Source organism: Schistocerca americana, chromosome 2, assembly GCF_021461395.2.
Source record: "Schistocerca americana isolate TAMUIC-IGC-003095 chromosome 2, iqSchAmer2.1, whole genome shotgun sequence".
Lineage (NCBI taxonomy): Eukaryota > Metazoa > Arthropoda > Insecta > Orthoptera > Acrididae > Schistocerca > Schistocerca americana.
The window spans coordinates 355,759,496-355,780,990 of record NC_060120.1 but is presented as its reverse complement, the minus strand read 5'-3'; the positions used below and the strand labels follow the sequence as shown (position 1 = coordinate 355,780,990).

Genomic DNA, 21,495 nt, shown 5'->3' with positions numbered 1-21,495 from the left:
ACGAAATTGACCACAAGGGCACTGCGGGGCTGGGTCACCGGAGAGCAGGTAGCGGTGGCTAAACCGGCAATGCCCAATCCGCAACCTGGTCAGAAGGATCTCCTCTCGCCGAGATGCTCGGGAGGATGTTGTCCAAGCAGTTGGGAGCGGTTTTACTGCCCAGAGCTTGTTTCCTTGGAGGGATGACCAAGCATCCCACCACAACGACACAAGCCTCTTACATACATCCCCATGAACTTCAGATGACGGGACACAATGGGAGGCTGGCCGAGGCAGGAGGACTGCAGCCTTGGCTGCAGCATCAGCAGCCTCATTCCCAGGCACTCCGACATGTCCGGGAACCCACAGAAAGCTGACAGGAGAACCATTACCAGCGAAAGAATGGAGGGACTGCTGTATCCGTTGAATCAAGGGATGGACCGGATAGGGAGCTCCAAGGCTCTGAAGAGCACTGAGTGAGTCAGAGCAGAGTACATACGATGAATGGCGGTGGCGGCGGGCATACTGAACGGCCTGATGGAGAGCAAAAAGCTCGGCCGTAAAGCTGGAACATTGGTCGAGGAGCCGGTATTTAAAGGTGGCGGCCCCGACGACAAAGGCACAGCCGACATCATCGTCAGTTTTGGAGCCATCGGTGTAAATAAAGGTGTGACCAGCAAGTCGAGCACGAAGTTCGACAAACCGTGAGCAATACACCGCAGCCGGAGTACCATCCTTCGGGAGTGAGCTGAGGTCGAGATAAATATGAACCAGAGCCTGGAGCCAAGGTGGTGTCGGGCTCTCACCCTCTCTGAAGGTGGTAGGGAGGGCAAAATCCAATTGTCGAAGCAGGCGACAGAAGTGGACTCCGGGGGGCAGCAGGGCAGACACATACAACCCGTACTGACGGTCGAGAGACATGTGGAGACCAACACAGTTTCCTGTCCAACGTGAGCCCTAGAAACTTAGTTGTCTCCACGAATTGGAGAACAACGGGACCGAGATGTAAGGATGGCGGAAGGAACGCTTTATATCGCCAAAAGTTGATACAAACCGTCTTCTCTTCAGAGAACCGGAAGCCTTTTGCCACGCTCCATGAGTAGAGGCTGTCTAGACAACGCTGAAGGCAGCGCTCCAGGAGGCATGTTCTCTGGGCACTGCAGTAGATTCCGAAGTCATCGACAAAGAGAGAGCCTGAGACATTAGGTGGAATGCAATCCATAACTGGATTGATCGCGATGGCAAAAAGGGCTACGCTCAAGACGGAGCCCTGAGGCACTCCGTTCTCCTGGAGGAAGACGTCGGACAATACGGAAACCACACGTACCCTAAACTTTCGATCCATTAAAAAGGAATCAATAAAAAGGGGCAGGCGACCGCGTAGGCCCCACCTGTGCATAGTGCGGAGGATACCTCCTCTCCAACAGGTATCATAAGCCTTCTCCAAGTCGAAGAACACGGCTACCGTTTGGCACCTTCGCAAAACGTTGTTCATGATAATGTCGACAAGGTCACAAGGTGGTCAACAGCGGAGCGGCAGCGACGAAAGCCGCATTGGACATCAGTAAGTAGCCGTTGAGATTCAAGAATCCAGACTAACCGAGCATTAACCATGCGCTCCATCACCTTACAGAGACAGCTTGTGAGAGAAATGGGGCGGTAACTAGAAGGAAGGTGTCTATCCTTCCAGGGTTTGGGTATAGGAACAACGACGGCGTCACGCCAACGCATGGGGACCTGACCTTCGGTGCAGACGCGATTGTAGGTACGAAGAAGGAAGCTTTTGCCCGCCGGAGAAACGTGTGCCAGCATCTGAACGTGAATGGCATCTGGCCCCGGAGCAGAAGACCGGGACAGTGCAAGCGCACATTCGAGTTCCCGCATAGTAAAGGGGGCATTATAAGTTTCCAGATTCAGCAAGTGGAAGGAAGGTCGCCGAGCCTCTTCTGCCTCTTTCCTGGGAAGGAAGGCAGGGTGGTAATGGGCGGAGCTTGAAACCTCCGTGAAAAAGCGGCCAAAGGCGTTGGAGACAGCCACAGGATCAACAAGGACCTCATTACCTGAGGTCAGGCCAGGTACCGAGGAGTGGGCCCTAATGCCCGACAGCCGGCGCAGGCCACCCCAAACGACGGAAGAGGGAGTAAAACTGTTAAAGGAGCTGGTGAAAAAGGCCCAACAAGCTTTTCTGCTGTCTTTGATGACTCTACGGCATTGCGCTCGGAGTCGTTTGTATTCAATACAATTTGCCAACGTAGGATGGCGGCGAAAGGTGCGTAAAGCACGTTGTCGAGCATGGATAGCGTCCCTACAAGCCTCGTTCCACCAGGGGACGGAAACGCGACGTGAAGAAGAGATAGTACGAGGAGTGGGACGTTCGGCAGCATTGATGATAACAGCCATGAGGTATTCAACCTGACTGTCACAACTGAGAAAATCGTGGTCCGGAAAGGTCGCCAGGGAGGAGTAAAGTCCCCAGTCAGCTTTCGGTATGTTCCAGCTCGAAGGACGTGGGGATGGGGTGTGGTGCAGGAGACGAATGACACAGGGGAAGTGGTTGCTCGAATAGGTGTCAGAAAGGACATACCACTCGAACCGACGGGCAAGAGTGGTAGAACAGATTGAGAGGTCCAAGTGGGAGTAGGTATGAGTAGAGTCCGAGAGGAAAGTCGGGGCGCCGGTATTGAGGCAGACAAGATTGAGAGGGTTGAAGACATCCGCCAAGATTGAGCCTCTTTGACAGGATGCAGGAGAGCCCCAAAGGGGATGATGGGCATTGAAGTCGCCAAACAATAAAAACGGCGGGGGAAGCTGAACGATCAGGTGCATCATGTCAGCCCGACTAACAGCGGATGACGATGGAGTGCAGATGGTACAAACTGAAAAAGTAAAAGCAGAAAGAGTAATATGGACAGCTATTGCTTCGAGTGGGGTGGTCAATGGGATGGGATGGTAATAGACATCGTCCCGAACGAGCAACATGACCCCACCATGAGTTGGGATACCGTCCACAGGGGTGAGGTCATACCGCTCCGAGGTATAGTGGGTAAAGGCAATACGGTCAGTCGGGCGCAACTTGGTTTCCTGGAGACCAAGGACGAGCGGACAGTGCAGGCGGAGGAGCAGTTGTAATTCCTCTCGATTAGATCGAATACCCCTTATGTTCCAATGTAACAAGGCCATCGCTAGTCAAAAAGTTGGGGGAACAAGACGAGGGAAGAGCTGATCACCTCGACGGCCGCGGAGGGCCAGGTTGCGAGGGAACAACGCTACAACCGGCGGGAGGCGGATCCGGTTCCATCGAGTCGTCACCAGCTGCGGCCGCTGTCCCTGGTTGTGTAGGAGGGGCAGCATCATTTGCCAACGAGAGGCCAGCTGAGTGCCTGGCAGCAGAGCGTCCCGGCGAAACTGAGGACGGTCGGGAGCAGCGACTCACAGATGGAGCGTCAGACAAAACGCGCCGGGGTGGAGAGGGGGAGAGAGACTTCTTCTTGGAGGCCTTCTTGGAAGGCCGAGGCGGCACAGGAATGGTGGGCTGGACCCGAAGAAGGTCCTCACGCGCGGGGTCCGTTTTGGAACGCCGGACCTCAGAAGCTGGGGTCCGGAACGTTTCCCCAATGGACGCCTGAGAAGAGGATCGCTTCTCAGGTGGCGGGGGGAGAGGAGGAGGAGGAAGGGTGGCCCCTGGGGCAGAGGGGGCGGGGGCCACAGGGGAGGAGGATTTGGAAGGGAGGAATTTGGGAGGCGGAGGCAGAGCCCCCTGATGGGCAGAGGAGGCGGAGGGGGAACAGGATAGGGGTGAGGATACCGTGGAAGGAGTGGACACAACTGAGGCAAACGAAGTGGTCAACGGCACGGGATGGAGGCGGTCATACTTCTTCTTGGCCTCAGAATAAGAGAGCCGATCCAAAGTTTTGAGTTCTTGTATCTTCTTCTCCTTCTGATAGGCGGGGCAGTCTGAGGATCTAGGCGAGTGGATGCCAGGACAATTAATGCACCGAGGTGGTGGGGTGCACGTATGTTCCTCACGAAGAGGACGTCCATAATCGCCACAAAGGGGCTCAGCCTCACACCGTGACGACATGCGCCCAAAGCGCAAACACCGAAAACAGCGCATAGGAGGTGGGACGTAAGGTAGCACGTCGCACCAGTAGCACATCACCTTTACCTTCTCCGGGAGAACGTCCCCCTCGAAGGCGAGGATAAAGGCCCCGGTGTCGATGCGATGGTCTTAGGGGCCGCGCTGGACTCGCCGGACGAAATGCACGCCTCGGCGCTCCGGGTTGGCCCTGAGCTCCTCATCAGATTGTAGCAGGAGGTCACGATGAAAAATAACCCCCTGCGTCCTATTTAGTGCCAGATGCGGGACAATGGACACTGGGATGTCCCCTAGGCGGTCGCACGCCTGGAGCGCCGCCAACTGTGTGGCGGAGGTGGTCTTGATAAGAACGGACCCTGAACACATCTTGCTGAGAGCCTCGATTTCCCCGAAAATGTCCTCAATGTGCTGAACAAAGAACATGGGCTTGGAGGTGGCGAACGTCCCCCCATCGGTTCGAGAGCAGACCAAATAGCGGGGGAAGTACTTCGCCCCAAGCCGGCGGGCCTGTCCCTCCTCCCAGGGAGTGGCCAAGGGGGAAAGGGCAGGAGAACCAGAACTAGAAACGGTACCTTTTCTTTTGAAAGACTCGGCCGCAGAGCGACCTGATACGTGTTGACGTTTCATCTGCGAAACGTCCGCCCCGATACCACCCACTCCGACCAGGGGCTCTCCCCACGGGCACCACCCAGCCTCAGCAAGGGCCACCTGGCAGGATGACCATTGCCGGGAGTCCTGATGCCCCAAGGAGACGGGCATCTACTCCTTGGCCGATGTGGGGAGGGTGCAGCTCAGGTATCGGCAGTACGATCCCTGTGTTGTCAGGGGGCTACAACCTAGAGGGTACATGACGACCCCACCACAACGGGCTGGCTACCGTGCTGGATTTCTGGTGCCATGGAAAGTCCATCATGATCGCTGGTGCAGATGGGGACGCACTATGGGCGTAACTTGTACAACCCATCAGGCGTTTAGGCCCAATTTGAGGAATAGTGGGTATGGTTACAACGCCGGTACAATGCTGAGTGCCAAGGTCTTAGTGCACTTAGGACCAGTGGTACACCACGTAAGGTGTCCTTCCCCAAAAGGCTCGTACTTCTGTAGAATTTTGAAAAATGGAGGTCAAACCCCAAGGGGGACCATCACATGGAAGGCCGAAACGGTTGAAACTCCTTTTAGTCGCCTCTTACGACAGGCAGGAATACCTCGGGCCTATTCTTACCCCGGACCCGCAGGGGACAGGGAAAAGGTGTGAAATGAGCTAAAACTGATGGATGTCCTTATAACACAGACAGACAATTCTTCTGAAAAAAACAATGGAGTGCTCACTAGAAGCTGTTACACTGTTTTTCAGTTATTTAAAAACATTGTCAGTGCCACTGAGGAACTGTTTGATTGTTTGTAAATTATAGAAACCAGATGATGATGATGATGTTTGGTTCATGGGGCACTCAACTGTGCAGTCATCAGCACCCATACAAAGTCTCAATTTTTACACAGTCCATTTTTTTTTTACACAGTCCAATCTAGCCACTGTCACAAATTATGACGATGAACTTTTGAGGACAACACAAACACCTAGTCCCCGGGCAGAGAAAATCCCCAACCCAGCCGGGAATTGAACCTCGGACCCTGTGATCCAGAGGCAGCAACACTAGCCACTAGACCATGGGCTGCAGACTATAGAAACCAGAGGAGCTGCTCAAACTCTGTTGCTTGCTTTGTGTGATTTCTCATGTGTAGATTTGTTTTCTTATTTTTTTTAACAAAGTATGTCGCAGAAGAAGTCAACCATGTTCATAAGTTTTTACAAACCCTTGGAGAGCATACTAGTAACAAGGAAAACTCCCAATCATACCCCCTCAGATTCGGTCATAAGATAGGCCAGTGGATAGCCCATCAAAACCTGAACACACATCAAGCATGACAATAGAAAGAAGGTGTACTGAACAATAAAAAAAAGAAGCAAAATAGAAACAGTGAATGGTTCAAGCTCACAGTGTGCAGTATCAAGCATAGTTCTGTAGCTATGGTGTTGTGGTTATGCGGTCACAGAGTTGGACTATAAAGAGAGAGATCCGTGTTGTGCTCCAAATTTTTTTTCACAAAATTATGAACTTCCCATCCAGTTGCTGATTTGTCTTTTATCCTGTAGTATCGGTAATTGTCATACTATAAATTGGTTATAGAATATGTCACATGATAAGAATATATTGTCATCGCAAGTAAATGTGATGAACAGTGAGAATAGGAAATGAAAATTACAAATAAGCTGGTGCAAATTATGTTACAGTAAAGGACTTCAAAAAACAAAATTTGCAAAACAAAATGCAAGAGTTGTAACATGTGCCACTTGCACAGACAATTAGGAGGTACGTATGTCTGGAAATCCCTTTTTTACTATTCACTGTTGCAAACAGACGTTACACCACAACACGGACACAAATGTGAATACTGCAAACAGACATATCAATAACCACATGGATAGTGCATAATTTTGTGAAAAAAAAAATTGGTGCACAAGTGAGATTTGAACACGGATCTTCCCCATTGCAGTCCAACACTGTGACCACTTAACCACGACGCCATGGCTACACCAGTATAGTCAGTGCTGCACATATTGAGCCTGAACCGTTCACTGTTTCTATTTTGCTTCTTTTTGCAAAGTTCAGTACACCTTCTTCCTGTTTTCATGCTTGATCTGTGCTCAGTTTTTGACAGGCTAGCCACTGGGCCATCTTACGACTAAATATGAGGGGGTTTGATGGGGAGTTTCCCTTGTAAGATGAGAAGTCTAAGGGTCTTTTTGACAGACAATAGAAATTATCTTCTTGATGAACCACTCTTCAATTTACAAAGGATACATGTGACAAGATGGGCATTTATCTGGGGCACCGCAGGATGATCTCACAAGGGGCACTGGAGTTGCTACGGCTGATCAGACCGTAAGAATTGGTTATGAGATGTCCTTTTTGAGTACCCTGGTTGATATGACCAGATCTGGCAGTTCACCTACAGGTCTGCCATTCCTATGTCAACTGGCAACTTCATCACTGACAAGATGTGTTATTCACAGACAAGTCCAGATTTCCTGACACAAGGTGATGGCCGTGTTTGGTTTCGAGACACCATGGTGGGCAGCACCTGTCAAAAGTTGTGCTAGAAATCAACAGAATCAGCCAAGATTCTGTGGTCATCATAGTTGACAGCCATGCATATCTTGTCATTGTCCATGGTCACTTTACTGCTAGGCATTACATTGAACAGATCCCATTGGACCATGTGGTGGCTGCTGCATTCCTTGTTGGCCCTGAATTCCTTCTCGTGTACAATAATGGCAAAGCTCATGTGGTAGAGGCACCAGAGAAATTTTTGGTGCAACTCGACCGAATAAAGTAATCAGTTGATAGGACACATCCAAAGGCATCCACAAATTCATTAGGTTCTGGCCAGAAGTGTGTTTGTAAACACACTAATGCTTAACAACAACAATAAGAACTAGAATTGGCCATTTTCTGTAGACAGCTGGAAGCTGTGTTGGCCACAATCGACAGGCTTCAGGCTGTTGCCACGGGCTGCGGAGACATTGGGGCACCTGAGGCAAAAGCTTTGGCGTTATTGGAGCCTACATCACTATGATCCCTGATGCCACTGCACCTCGACATTGCACAATTGGTGAACAGTGACACAATCAAATCTCTGGGAGGATGGCAAAGTGGGTATTGGCCGTATGACTGTCTCCTTACACATCAGGCAGGTGTGAGGTACTGCCTCTGCCAAAAGCACATCTGAGCTAGCACAATATGTCACACCCGTTGGAACTGTAGCTGATCTTCCTCAGAGGTCCAGAAAAGCACACAAGGGGGGATTGCTTCTCACTGGGAGCTCCAATGTTAGGCAGGTGACAGAGCCCCTCAGGATAATAAAGGTCGGGCTGGGAAAGAAGGCCAGTAGCCACTCAGGTTTCCTGATGGTAGGCTCCATCGGACATATGGAGGAGGCTCTGCTGGCAGTAAATGAATACATTGGGTGCAACCGGCTGCATATCATGGTTCATATCAGCACAAATGATGTCTGCTGCATGTCTTCATAGGTCATCCTCGATTTCTACAGGTAGGTGGCTGGCTGGCTTGAGGACAGTTAGCCTCGCTAGCAGGGTTGAAGCAGAACTCTCATTTTCAAGCATCAAACCTGGAACCAATGATGGTACTCTGGTTATGAGTCAAATGGCAAGCTAAAAATGGATGCTCAGATAATTCTGTGACAATGTTGGATGTGGATTTCTAAATGGCTAAAATGGATGCTTAAACAATTTTGTGACAACATTGGATGTGGATTTCTTCACCTTAGCTATCAGGAGAAATGTAGGTCTCCCTTAATAGGTAAAGCATGCATAATACACAGGGAGCAGCTATTAGGATAACACAGTACATGAGGCATGCCTCATGAATCCTTCAGAAAAGAGAAATCCTTCCACAGGGTCAGTAAGAAGTGTTCCGAGTTCAGACAGGGTCGCATTCTTCGTAGATTAGAGAAAGAAAATGTTAATAAGGTGTTAGTTAACTGCAGGAGCATATATGGCAAGGTCCAAGAACTAGTCTGACTTATAAATGGTAATAACGACCAAACAGTAATGGGGGCCAAAAAGCTAGTTGAAACCAGAGGTTAATAGCAATGAAATTCTAAACTTAGATTGGATATTTGTTGCAATGATAGGTTGAAATGCTGGTCGTGAAGTGTTTATGAAAATAAATAATATGATGTCTGATGAAATTGGTACACATTCAGAATCTGAAATAATTTGGGCTATGGTAAACAGATTTAAATATATCCGAAGTCTTACAGATAAACAAAAAATTTGAAGCCAAAATTAGTGTACGGGTGAAGTGTTCATCGAATACAAAAGTAAAACTACCTACCAATCTGATAGAAAATCCTTAGAAGTTTTGAACTTATCTTAAATCAGTAAACAGATGGAAGCCATCCGTCCTGACACTCTGTGACCATAATGGCAATGAAACAAAATGACACAGAAAAGGTCGAAATACTAAAAATCGCTTTCCAAAACTGTTTCACGCAGGAAGATCACACTGTAATTCCACTATTAAATTGTAGCACAAACAACAAAATGACATATTGAAATAAGTGACTAAAGTATAAATGATATGCTGGGCAGTATTAGCAGCAGTCTGCAGCCGTTTGCTGACGATGCTGTGATACACAGAAAGGTGATATCATTGAGTAACTGAAGGAGGATACAAGATGACTTCAATAAAATTTCTAGTTCGTGTGATGAGTGGCAGCCAGCTCTAAATGTAGAAAATGTAGGTTAATGCCAATGAGCAGGAAAAACAAATCTTTAATATTCAAATAAACATTAGTGATGTGCTGCCTGACAAAATCACACTGTTTAAAATTCTTGGTGTAATGTTGGAAAGCAATATGAAATGCAACAACCATGTGAGGATTTGGTAGAGAAGATGAATGGCGATTTTGGTTTATTGGGAGAATTTTAGGAAGCATACTTCATCTGTAAAGGACATTGTGTGTAAAACACCAGAGTGACCCATTATCGAATACTGCCCAAGTGCCTGGGATCCCCACGAGGTCAGATTAAAGGAAGACATCGAAGTATTCAGTAGTGGGCTGCTAGATTTGTTACTGATAGGTTCAATCAGTACGCAAGTATTACGGAGGTGCTACATGAACTCAAGTGGAAACCCCTGGAGAGCAGTATTGAGAAAATTTATACAGCACCAGCATTTGAAGTTCACCGCAGAACAATTCTACCGCCACGAACTTACATTCCATTTAAGGACCATAGAGACAAGAGAAATTATTAGGGCACATATAGAAGCATATGGGGAGTTGTATTCTCCTCACTCTGTTTGTCAATGGAATAGGAAAGGAAATTACTAGTAGTGTACAGGGTACCCTCTGACACACGCCATACAGTGGTTTGAGGAGATATGATGTAGTTATTGCTACAACACTTGCAGTGCACTTTATTCATTAACATAACAATAAACTAAATGTAAATTTCAGACAAGATTTAAGCAATAAGAGAGGCTCCCAAATTATTTAAATAAAATAAATCAAGATGATAGTACAATGTTTCAATACATATTAATGAATGCATGTTACAAGATCTGTTGCATATCCTACAAGGAACTTCCAGTATTCTGCAAATTTCATGACAAAGTAAAAAAATTCTGTAAATTTATACAAGATACCTTGTTTCACTATCACAAACAAATAAAATGGCTTCAATTGACAAGCTGATCGGTTTTTCCACAACACAGTCCAAACAGCATAAAAACAGAGAGGACATCACCCTATTCCAAAATGAATTTAAATGTTAATTAGGAACATTGTGTCCAAACATGATTCAAAAGTCACCTATGGAAAACATCATCCCGAGGAGCATATAAAGGAATACCAAAGCAAGTGTTGAGAATACAGAAGAAAGAATGTAGGGCCTACTGGAAAAATGTATTTTTAGTGTGGTGTATTTTTGCTAATTCCCTTAAAAACTGTGTTCCCATATTATATAAGATTGGTATGGCATAGTGGTACTATTTTTTTTTTTTTTTTTTTTTTTTTTTTGTGTATTTTGCTTCACTCTGTAAGATTGTGTGCTACCGATGCTGCTTGTTACTACTCATCTATGTAACAAACAATAATTTTGTTATTTAACAAATTTTTTCTTGTCTTTCATTATCTCCACCTAATATGTACACAAATTGTATATTTTGCTTAAAGCTGTAGAAACATGGCACGTCTAATGTCATTATAAAATAGTGTTGAAGGATAAATAAATTATTACTACTAGAACATAAGTTATCGTAAGTCGGGAAAATTAGGATATTCCACAGTCAAAAATGTTATTAGCGACGTAAGCAGACGAACTGCCACAATGATTAGAACGCCTTACACCTGAGCCCAAACTAATTGTTTGTATGCAGAAATACGAACTGTAAAATACCTGTATGATTTAAGTCACCGTTGCTATTTGCTCATGGAGTGATTGAGTGTCTCGATAGAATAGTATTACTAACACCACGAAAAACTGGAAAAAAGCTCGGGAACATACATTTATGATATGTCTCATTTTTGGGGAACATACATTTCGGATTTACTATCTTTAATACGAACCTTCTTACCCCGCTCTTTTCTTGGTTTAGCAATAAGATTTTTGAAAATCATCATGGGCTCATGACTTGTAGCCCATCCCACTCGACACTGGTAAGATCCTGGAAATAAAGAAATACATTCACTTTCCTCGTCTTGAAACTGCAGTCACCGCATATAACAACAGTCACTTGCCATTGTCAATTACGAGGGGGGTATCGTCACGTACGTAGGTGAAAATCGGATCTACAGCAGGTTTAGCATCCTTCAGCTCCACAGTTGTCATTTTATTACTTCCCGGTACCCACAACAAAATCTGAAAAGTAGCGCTAGAAATAGCCAAAGCTCGTCAAAAAATATGCTGCACCACACAGCTGCTGCTGCTACACAGTAGAGTCAAAGATCAAAGAGTGAGAAACTTAAATTGGGGATAAAGCCACAGTCCACCACCTACAATACATTTATTGTAGGTGGTCTTGGTCCAGCATAACAGTGCGCCACTTCGCCTCGATTTTGTTGCCTACCGCGCCAGCAGCGCGTAAAGCGGCCAGTAAGAAAAACTATTTGAGTTCGGCGCGATCGTGAAAGCGAAATATAGTTGTTTATTTTGGTTTGTACAATGGTTTTTACTAACGGAATCGTCTTTAGTGCAGTAAATTGCAGCAACGACAAGAAGATACATCTGTTTTTTTATGTTTCCTTAGGACCCTGAGAGGTATATACTGTGGCAGAACTGCCAGAAAATATTAATGTCTTTGCTTTTTTGTACTTTTTTTACTTACTTTGGTTGTTGGCTAGTTGGTGTGAGACATTCGTCATGCCTGTTACCGTGATTGTCGAAAGCTATTTCTTTGTGTTTTGATTTATCTTGTGCCAATAAAAATATTACATAGTGAAAGTAAATGGTGTTTTCTGTGTTATAACACTCGCCATACTGGTGACCTCCGACGCGCAACATACGTCCGATTCGACAACCTGGCCGTTTACTTCGACATCTCCACATCGCTCACCTTCCGCTCCTTTCGGACTACAACATGATACTAATGGTGCCTCTACATTGCCTTTCCACGGTTTCCTACGCACAACGCTGCCAACAACTGGGATAAAATTGGAAGATGAGTACAACGACGTGGAGTTTTCTCCGTCATCAACATTGCCATTGTGGACTCTTTCAACATCGTCAGTGATGTCACCTGCTATGAAATCTTTTTCTACGTTCGTCTATAACAAACCAACCATGAGTGCTGTGCCTAAACTGGTGACTCACAGTGCGTCATATGTACAACCTCCTGTGACATGTAGTGTGAAACAGTGCCCCAACACTATGAACCTCACAGACTTTTCGAGCCCACAGATCACTTGGAGTTCCCCATATATTGCTGATAAATCGGTTTTGGACACATTCTCTCCCCACCCACTACATGACTCACTACAAAAACAGATGGGTACAAATTTCAGTGACAACAATTACTGGTTGGACAGTCGTCGTCGTCGTCGTCGTCGTCCCCCCACCCCCGCCCACCCGATTGTTTCCGCAGCCGCGGCTGCGCCTGCCGCGCCTCCCGCGCCAGCCGTGTTTAAACCAGCCGCCGCGAACGCCGCGAGTTACAGCTTCATAAGCACTCCACCACTCCCGTCCGCTGTGCTATCAAATCTGTTACATCCACAACACAAGAGTGAGAAAATTCCTAAATTACCAAGGTTCACGATGGACAATCCGCATACGTGGTTTATTTTGGCAGAGACTATATATATTCACCGCCCTAAACATTGATTCAGACAGTGCTAAATTTATTGCGCTTATTAATGCCCTAGGGGACCACGCTGAGTGGGTACAGGACTTAGTGCTGTCGGCGGCCCCCGCAAATCGTTACGCACTGGCAAAACAACAGATCTGCGAACGTCTACTAAGACTACGCAAGAATCTGTTTTATGCACACTGCAAGATGTACATCTCAAAGACTCGACTCCTTCACAACTGTGGCGACGTATCAGAGCAGTCTTTGATAGCAAAACTATGCCAGATGAAGCTTTACTTTCTTTCTGGGCTGCAAAGCTGCCACAAGCTATCCAACTGCAGCTCCTATCACACGATCAGGAACCTCTACAAGCGAAATTATTGCTGGCCGACGCCGCATATAAGATAATCAACAGAAGGAAGTTATCTACATGTGCCCCCTCGATATTACGCCTCCCCCGCGTGGCAGAGGCCGATTTTTCCTAAACAACAGACAGAGTACACTGGCTGAGCACGAGATTCCACACCGTCCTTCACCATCCCATACCACAGCTTCAAGTCACGTCCTTCACCCGGTAACAACACAGGATCAGCAAGTTTAGCCTCTTTGCTGGTATCACTCCGTTTACGGTAATACAGCCAGGAATTGCCGCTCACCCTGTGCAATGCGCATGGCGGGCCGCTATAGGCGCACTGGTCCGCACCGTGACGTCAAGTCGCCTAACAGATCACAGGCTGGTACTTCCGAATTATTCTCTCGGACGTTTGTATATCCAGGATATAGCTTCTCAGAAATGGTTTTTAGTGGACACTGGTGCCGATGTGAGCGTCATTCCACGTTCAATGGTCACTTCTACAATTACGCATTCGCCTCACCAAATCAGAGCAGCCAACAATTCCTCATTAAAGGTTTATGGTGTAACGCAACTTCGCATTTACTTCGATGATACACATAATCATGAATGGACATTTTCGGTAGTAGAAATCGACGAGCCAGTATTAGGATTGGACTTCTTAACTGCTCATAACTTTTCTTTGGACTTCATTACACCTGCCCTCTGCCCTGTCCCACACCTCCACGATTTTAAACAAAAGTTTTCGGCAAGATTTTCCCCATCCACGTTGACAGAAAGCAGCTTGAATACGTCCTGTCAACAAGACAAAGAGACAATTTCTATTCTATCTGAGGAGGTCAAAGCTGCCGTAGTGAACTTAGTTACGCAATGCCTTGAAATCGACCAACTGTCCGAAGACAATGCAAAGCTACTTCAACGTTGTGATGTCCTGACTGATGAATTGCACGGGCTTAGAGAGATGATCAAGATTAAAAGTAATAACACGCACTAAACTACAAGGGACCTGCATACCGCACAGCTGTTTATACACAGCCACAGCAGCGCCTGCCACGACCCGGACAACGAAGACGGCAACCCGCCCAGCAATCCCCCACCCTGCGCTTCACCGTCCGCCTTTCATCAAAACACAGAGGCGACAGTGGTTACAGGCGACGCCGAGCATGCGCGTGCAACAATTCCTTCGTGCAGTAACACCATAGTCAATGGAACCCCGCCGGCTGTCGCACAGCGCAGCTCCGCAGACAACACTGCAGCTTTCACTGAACTACCGTTCAATGATAATGTATTTCAGGTTAGTTCCCTTTCATACTTACCGCGCACCAATGATAACGTCCCTCCTACCTGCATCCCTCCACGTATTTCGGCCACACCTATTCGCAAAATCAAGGCCATTACTACAGGCGTCTGTCACAGGCTTAACACAACTGAGGGACTGCCTGTCCGTTCTCGCCCCCGACGCCTCAATACAAAAAAACTTTCCGCTGCCAAAGAATGTATTAATGAACTTTTACGCTTGGGTATAGTCCACCCCTCGGACAGTGCGTGGTCTTCCCCAATACATGTCGTTCCCAAAAAGGACAATTCCTTTCGACTCTGTAGAGACTATAGGCGTTTGAACGCCAGAACAACACTTGATAGCTACCCTGTCCCACACCTCCACGATTTTTCACAACCCATGTTCGGTGCCAATTTTTTCTCTGTTTTAGACTGCAAAAAGGCATACCATCAGATTCCGATGCACCCAGAAGATATCCCCAAAACCGCTATCATCATCCCATTTGGATTATATGAATATTTGTTTATGCCTTATGAATTGAAGAATGCCGCCCAGGCCAGGCAAAGATTCATTGACACCATTCTACGTGGCCTTAATTTTTGCTATGCCTACCTAGACGACATTATTATTTTCTCCACAACTGCCGAGGAACACAAACGACACCTCCAACAGGTTTTTGATAGATTGGCATGACACAGAGTTGAGATTAATCATCACAAATCCCAACTGGAGAAGCCAGAGGTTATTTTCTTGGGACATTTGGTCAATAATGAGGGCATTCGTCCCACCTCAGATAGAATACAACAAATACTTGATTTTCCCCTCTCTCAAACCTATAAAGAATTACGTCGATACCTTAGAATGGTAAATTTTTTTAGACTCCACATTCCACATGCGGCATCTCTTCAAGCCCCTCTCACTGAGGCCTTAAAGGGAAAGAATACCATAGGTGACAGACACATAGAATTGGATCAGACCATGCAGCGAGCCTTCGACTCACTTAAGTACGCCTTGGTGAATACTATTACCCTGTCTCACCCTCACCCTGATGACTCCCTGACAATAACCACAGACGCTAGTGATAATGCCATTGGCGCAGTTTTGCAACAGACCCTACCAACAGGTACTACACCCCTGTGTTTCTTTTCAAAAAAGCTCACCGAAACGCAAAGAAAGTGGTCCGCATTTGATCGTGAAGTTTACGCCATTTATGAGGCCGTAAAGTACTTTCGTACAGATATTGAAGCCCGACTTGTGACAGTTTACACAAATCACAAGCCCCTTGTCGAGGCTCTCTGCAAACCAGCATTCGATGTACTATACAGAAGGTTTCGCCATATGGATTTGGTATTACAACATGTTTCAGACTTTCAGTATATCAGGGGTTATGACAATGTTGCAGCAGACTACCTGTCACGCCTGTCCCCCCTGAAGACAGCTAGTGATCCTCACTGCTTACACGAGCTCCAGCTATCCGACCCAGAGAAACAGCACCTTCTCTCTGACTCTGATACTTCCTTACAAATTGCTCTACTTCCCTTCCCTAATGATGATTGCTCGTTGTATTGTGACATTAAAACAGGTCATCCTCGTCCTGTAGTCCCTAAAGCTCTTAGGAAAGATGTTTTCGACACAATCCACAATCTCGCTCACCCGAGCATTCGCGTGACTACGCGCCTCATTACAGACAGATATGTTGGGCCTAATGTAAAAAGAGATTGTAATCGGTGGGCGAGAGCATGCATACCTTGCCAGAGAACCAAAATACACAAACATACTAAGCCCCCATTAGGCAAATTTACTGTGCCCTCAGATAGATTCCGTCATGTCCATTTGGACATCGTCGATCCGTTACCAATATCTAACAATTTTCGTTACTTACTGACCATGATAGATCGTACCACACGTTGGGCCGACGCTATCCCCATCGCGGACATTATGGCCGACACTGTAGCTAACGCTTTTGTCCACCATTGGCTTTCTCATTTTGGTTGCCCTACTTCACTTACCACAGACCAGGGGAGACAGTTTGAATCTAATCTGTTTAATCACCTCTGTTGACTGTGTGGTATTAACAAATTCAGAACTACAGCCTATCACCGACAATCTAACGGCCTAATAGAACGATGGCACCGTACCCTGAAGGTCGCTCTCATGTGTCATTCTTCCTCTTGGACTGAGTCACTCCCCTGGGTCCTTTTAGGTTTGAGGACGGTTTTCAAAGAAGACCTTAAAGCGTCAGTTGCTGAGATGGTATGCGGAGAAAACCTCACACCCTGCACTAGCCCATACCGGGTCCTGTCACGCTCTGAAAGTACTTATACGATCCTCTTTAAGAACAAACCATCTGTCGTGTCCACTGAGCGCTTGAAACCAGCATGGATCCTTAACAACACCGACATTCACGATAATGAATTTGTTTTGCAGGAAACTTCAGAGGCCTGTCCTCTCCCTTCCCCATAAGCTAATCAAACACTCTCTGCAAGTCAGTCGAGGCCCCCCTCTTCTATACTTCACACCTCCGTGTGCCAGCAGTAATTAACTACTGTTTCAAGTGAACTTGAGTGACTGTGATGTGGACTCTATAAAAATACAACTTGTGGACACTTTTCTTTTTTTGTTTGAAATTCAAAACAATTCTGTGCCATCTGACCAGAAAGACATTAAGCTATTACAGTGCTTCAATATGGTTCCTCGTACTTCACAAAATGACATTTCAGCCTGTGTAGTCTCCTCCAATAATATTTTATGTGTGAGAGTAACCCCCCCCCCTTCTCCTTCGTCTTCCCCGAATCCTCCTACCCCTATTGCTATCACCCGTGCTGGCCGCACCATACAGCTACCTCTCAGACTTCAAGATTATGCCATGCCTTAAATGTTTACCTTCCCTTTATCACTTAATCCTCATCACTCCTCCTATGCGCTCCGCGCTCCCCGGGGGGGGGATCCTCTGTGGCAGAACTGCCAGAAAACATTAATATCTTTGCTTTATTATACTTCGTTTTACTTACTTTGGTTGTTGACTAGTTGGTGTGAGACATTCGTCATGACTGTTACCGTGATTGTCGAAAGCTACTTCTTTATGTTTTGATTTATCTTGTACCAATAAAAATATTACGTAGTGAAAGTAAATGGTGTTTTCTGTGTTATAAGTGTGACACTCGCCATAATACCATCATGTTACTAAACTCTATCATCAGGGTCGCTTGCAAACTACATGTGTATTAATGATTAATGTTTCGTTGTAGGAGCAGAAAATGGCCAATGAATAGTAAACGAGAAGCTCTTATGAGAAACGACCCTGTTTACCTTCACATCGAACAAAACCATTTCAAGAATGCAGACAATAATAATCTAGTGTAGAATGCAATACCCACACTGTTTGACATCCCAAACAAGCCACCTCAATTGACAATGAAGAGGAAACTGCCACAAAGGTTCGACAATTCATCTAAAGCTGTAAAACACTCCTATGGCACAGAAGCAGCCAATTCGACTCTCCATATATCAGTGCAAGATTCATCTGAATCGTCAATACAGACATGCTTTGACGATGAAGTGATTAGATGTAGTGCAGTTATTTGTGTCTTGCAAAAGCGTGTGAAGTGCCAGAATGTGCAGATCGCTTGACTTCGTGCCAAATTATTGCAGCACAAGGAAAGTGCCTATAATTTTAAATACAGACAGCAACAGAAACTGTATCAGAAGGATTAAGTAAAGAATGACAAACAAATTTTGAAAACTATAGGATTCCTATATTTAAAAAAAAGATGACTTCGGCTTGTTCATGTGATATTATGGTGGAAAAAGGTATTAGAGCATGCTCAGTAAAGCATAAATGATACCTCTCAAGTTGTTTTGTGAAATTAAACTCTGATAAAATCTCGTACGATTGTGGTCAACTGTGTAACGGTCTCCAAGTAGCAACGGAAATGTGCATTGCCGGAATTGAACTAAATGTGTTACATGAGCTTTATTGTGATATAAAAGCAACTAGAAAATACGTAGAATTTCTGGAAAATCTAAAGCAAGTATTGAGAAATCCTCTTGAAAACAAAAACTGTGAATCAGAAAGTGGTTACAGCAGGCCTAGGTCTAAAAAACTACAGAACAATTTCGTCATTCTAGACGGTGTAAAAGCAAACAAGGAAGACTTTAACGATACTGATTGCCATCCACCAGACGCTGCTGATATACGAAAATATAGAATTAGCATTCCCCCAAAAGGCAATAATGGCAGAAACACATATCTTAGGAAATCCAAGTTAGTTGTTTACTCAGACAGTGGTGGTCGCGATCTCGCAAAAATCTTGCAAAACGAACACAATCTTAGAGCTGCCCGTTATGTAAAACCTGGGACCCCTATGAACGAAGTTACAAGGAACATACAGCGTGATAACACTACACAAGGAAATCGGGTTTTCGTTATAATTGGTGGTGCAAACGATGTTTATTGCAATGAACTAAAAAGTGCCGTCCATGACCTCTGGAAAACTTTAGATACAGTGAAAAATGAAAGTGTAAAAGTGACTGGAATACCACACAGATATGACCTAATAGAAACGTCATGTATCAACTAGGAAATTATTAAGGCCAACAGGCAATTTCGCAAAATATGCAAAGCATACAGAAACACAAACTTCCTAGATGTGAAATTCTTGGAAAGGAAACACTTCACCAGGCATGGTATGCATTTAAACATTCATGGGAAAAAGTTCATAGATTCTAGAATAAATGAGATGGCTGAGATGATGTACACAAAAAACAACATCATGCCTATTATTCTATCATCTCAAAATGGAGAAGCCATCTCATCGCAGATGATACCAACAACAAAAAAAGCAGCAGAATAAACACAACCAATAGCAGCTACACAAAATGCAGCAATACAAACAATAATCGAAACAGAAATGCCAACAACAGCATCACCATTAACAGCAGCATTACAGACAGCAGTAACAACAGAGATCCCAGCAATAGCAGGAGCAGCACCACAAACAATAATAGGAACAGAAATGCCAACAAGAGCATCACCACCAACAGCAGCATCACAGACAGCGGTAACAACAGAAATCCCACCAATAGCAGGAGCAGCAGCACAAACAATAATCGTAGCAGAAATGCCAACAAGAGCAACACCACCAACAGTGGCATCACAGACAGCAGCAAAAGCAGAAATCCCAGCAATAGCAGGAGCAGCAGTAGACACGGAAATAACCAGCAAGTAGACGGAAAAGGACACCTCCTTGCCATCTGAAGGATTTTTTAATTGCAGATATGACGAAAAAGAAGCCACCAAGATAAGTAACATTAAATGTCTAACAGTACTCCACCAAAATAATAAGTGTGCAAAAAACAAAGTGCAACAGCTGGAAGTCGAGTTACAAATCTTAGACAACACTGTTATCTGTATTACAGAGCACTGGTGTAATGAAAGTGAAATCCTATATATTAATTTACCGTCATATGTCCAAGCATGCTCTTATTGCAGAAACAAAATGAAAAGTGGAGGATCATGAATTTATGTTAAGAACGGCATTGAATTTAAAGTCAGAAATGATATTATCATGCTAAGTGAAGACAAAGACTTTGAAGTGTCAGCAATAGAGATGGTTGCTATACATATGCCCAAGAAACTAACTATATTATGTGCATATCGTTCTCCCAGTGGTAATTTAGAGATATTCTTTCCAAAACTTATACAAAATTGACTCTGAAACATAATATCATTTTGTGTGGGGACTTAATGTAAATACAACTAAAACAGATGACACCAGTAACACATTTATGAATATCCTACATAGTTTTGGTCTATCATCACTAGTCAACTGTGCAACAAGAATAACCACACATTCATAATCTACCATTGACCATGTAGCTACAGATGTAGGCAGAGAAAACTGTGATGTACTTGTCAAAAATCTGGGACTGTCTGACCATCTATGTCAGACTATAAAAGTAAAAGCTTGTGTAAAAAAAAGAATCAAAACTGCATGTATATAAAAGAGTCTACTCTTCATCAACTTTACAAGAGTCTTCCTTAAAGTTAGCACACGAAAGTGGGGAAGGACTATACATAGAAACTAAACTGAATAGTAAGTTCTCCAAATTTATGTCTGAATTAAAATTAAAATTTGAAGAAACATTCCCCAAAGCATTAATTCCCATTGGAAAACCCACCAACAATAAATGGATTACTAAAGGAATTAGAAAAAGTGCTCAAACTTGTAAACACCTAAACTCCATTAAAATGGACAATAGTGATCCAGTTTTTTTGCACTACTACAAAAACTACAAAAGGATCTACAGGAAGGTACTCAACTCTGCAAAAAACGAAAAACAGGCTTTTGAGCTATCTAAGTAAATTCAACCTATTCTGCAATGACCAGCAAGGTTTCAGCCCTGGTAGAGGTACAGAATCTGCAATAGCACAATTTACAAAAACAGTTTTAGAAGCACTAGATGAGAACAGCCATGCAACTGGCCTTTTCCTAGACCTGACTAAGGCATTTTATACAGTTGACCACCAGAAGCTGTCGCATAAATTAGAGGCCCTACGAGTGAGGGGAGTGGTTCTCAAATGGTTTCGTTCATATCTAGAAAACAGAGTGCAGTCAGTAGAGATCACACATGTCTCCAGTGGATCAAAGTACATTAAGAAACGTATATCTGATCCACAATATAGTATTATTTGGGTCCGTCAAGGAAGTGTACTAGGCCCTGTATTATTTCTGGTATATATAAATGATTTCCCGCAACATATCAGCCATGGAGAGAAGATATTGTTTGTTGATGACAGCAACATAGTAACCACCAGTAAGACACCAGCACACATGTTGAAAAATTCTACTGAAGTGCTGAGGGATGTTCACAAATGGTCTCAGGAACACAAAGTAACTCCCAACGTAAAGAAACAAAT

General features: G+C 44.9%; 1 protein-coding gene across 2 annotated transcripts in view; it reads right to left on the bottom strand.

The window, feature by feature from the left end:
* Positions 1–11,554, bottom strand: part of LOC124594780 (actin-related protein 5) — a 207,769-nt gene extending 196,215 nt beyond the window's left edge. Inside the window, exons 1-2 of one of the 2 annotated variants that reach the window (XM_047133186.1) lie at positions 11,402–11,554; positions 11,231–11,328 (exon numbers count right to left, since the gene is read on the bottom strand). In XM_047133186.1, coding sequence (XP_046989142.1) covers positions 11,231–11,328; positions 11,402–11,492 — 189 coding nt within the window. In that variant the 5' untranslated portion in view covers positions 11,493–11,554. The remainder of the gene's footprint in view (positions 1–11,230; positions 11,329–11,401) is intronic. The other variant, XM_047133187.1, reaches the window with a different exon arrangement.
* Positions 11,555–21,495: the final 9,941 nt, after the last annotated feature.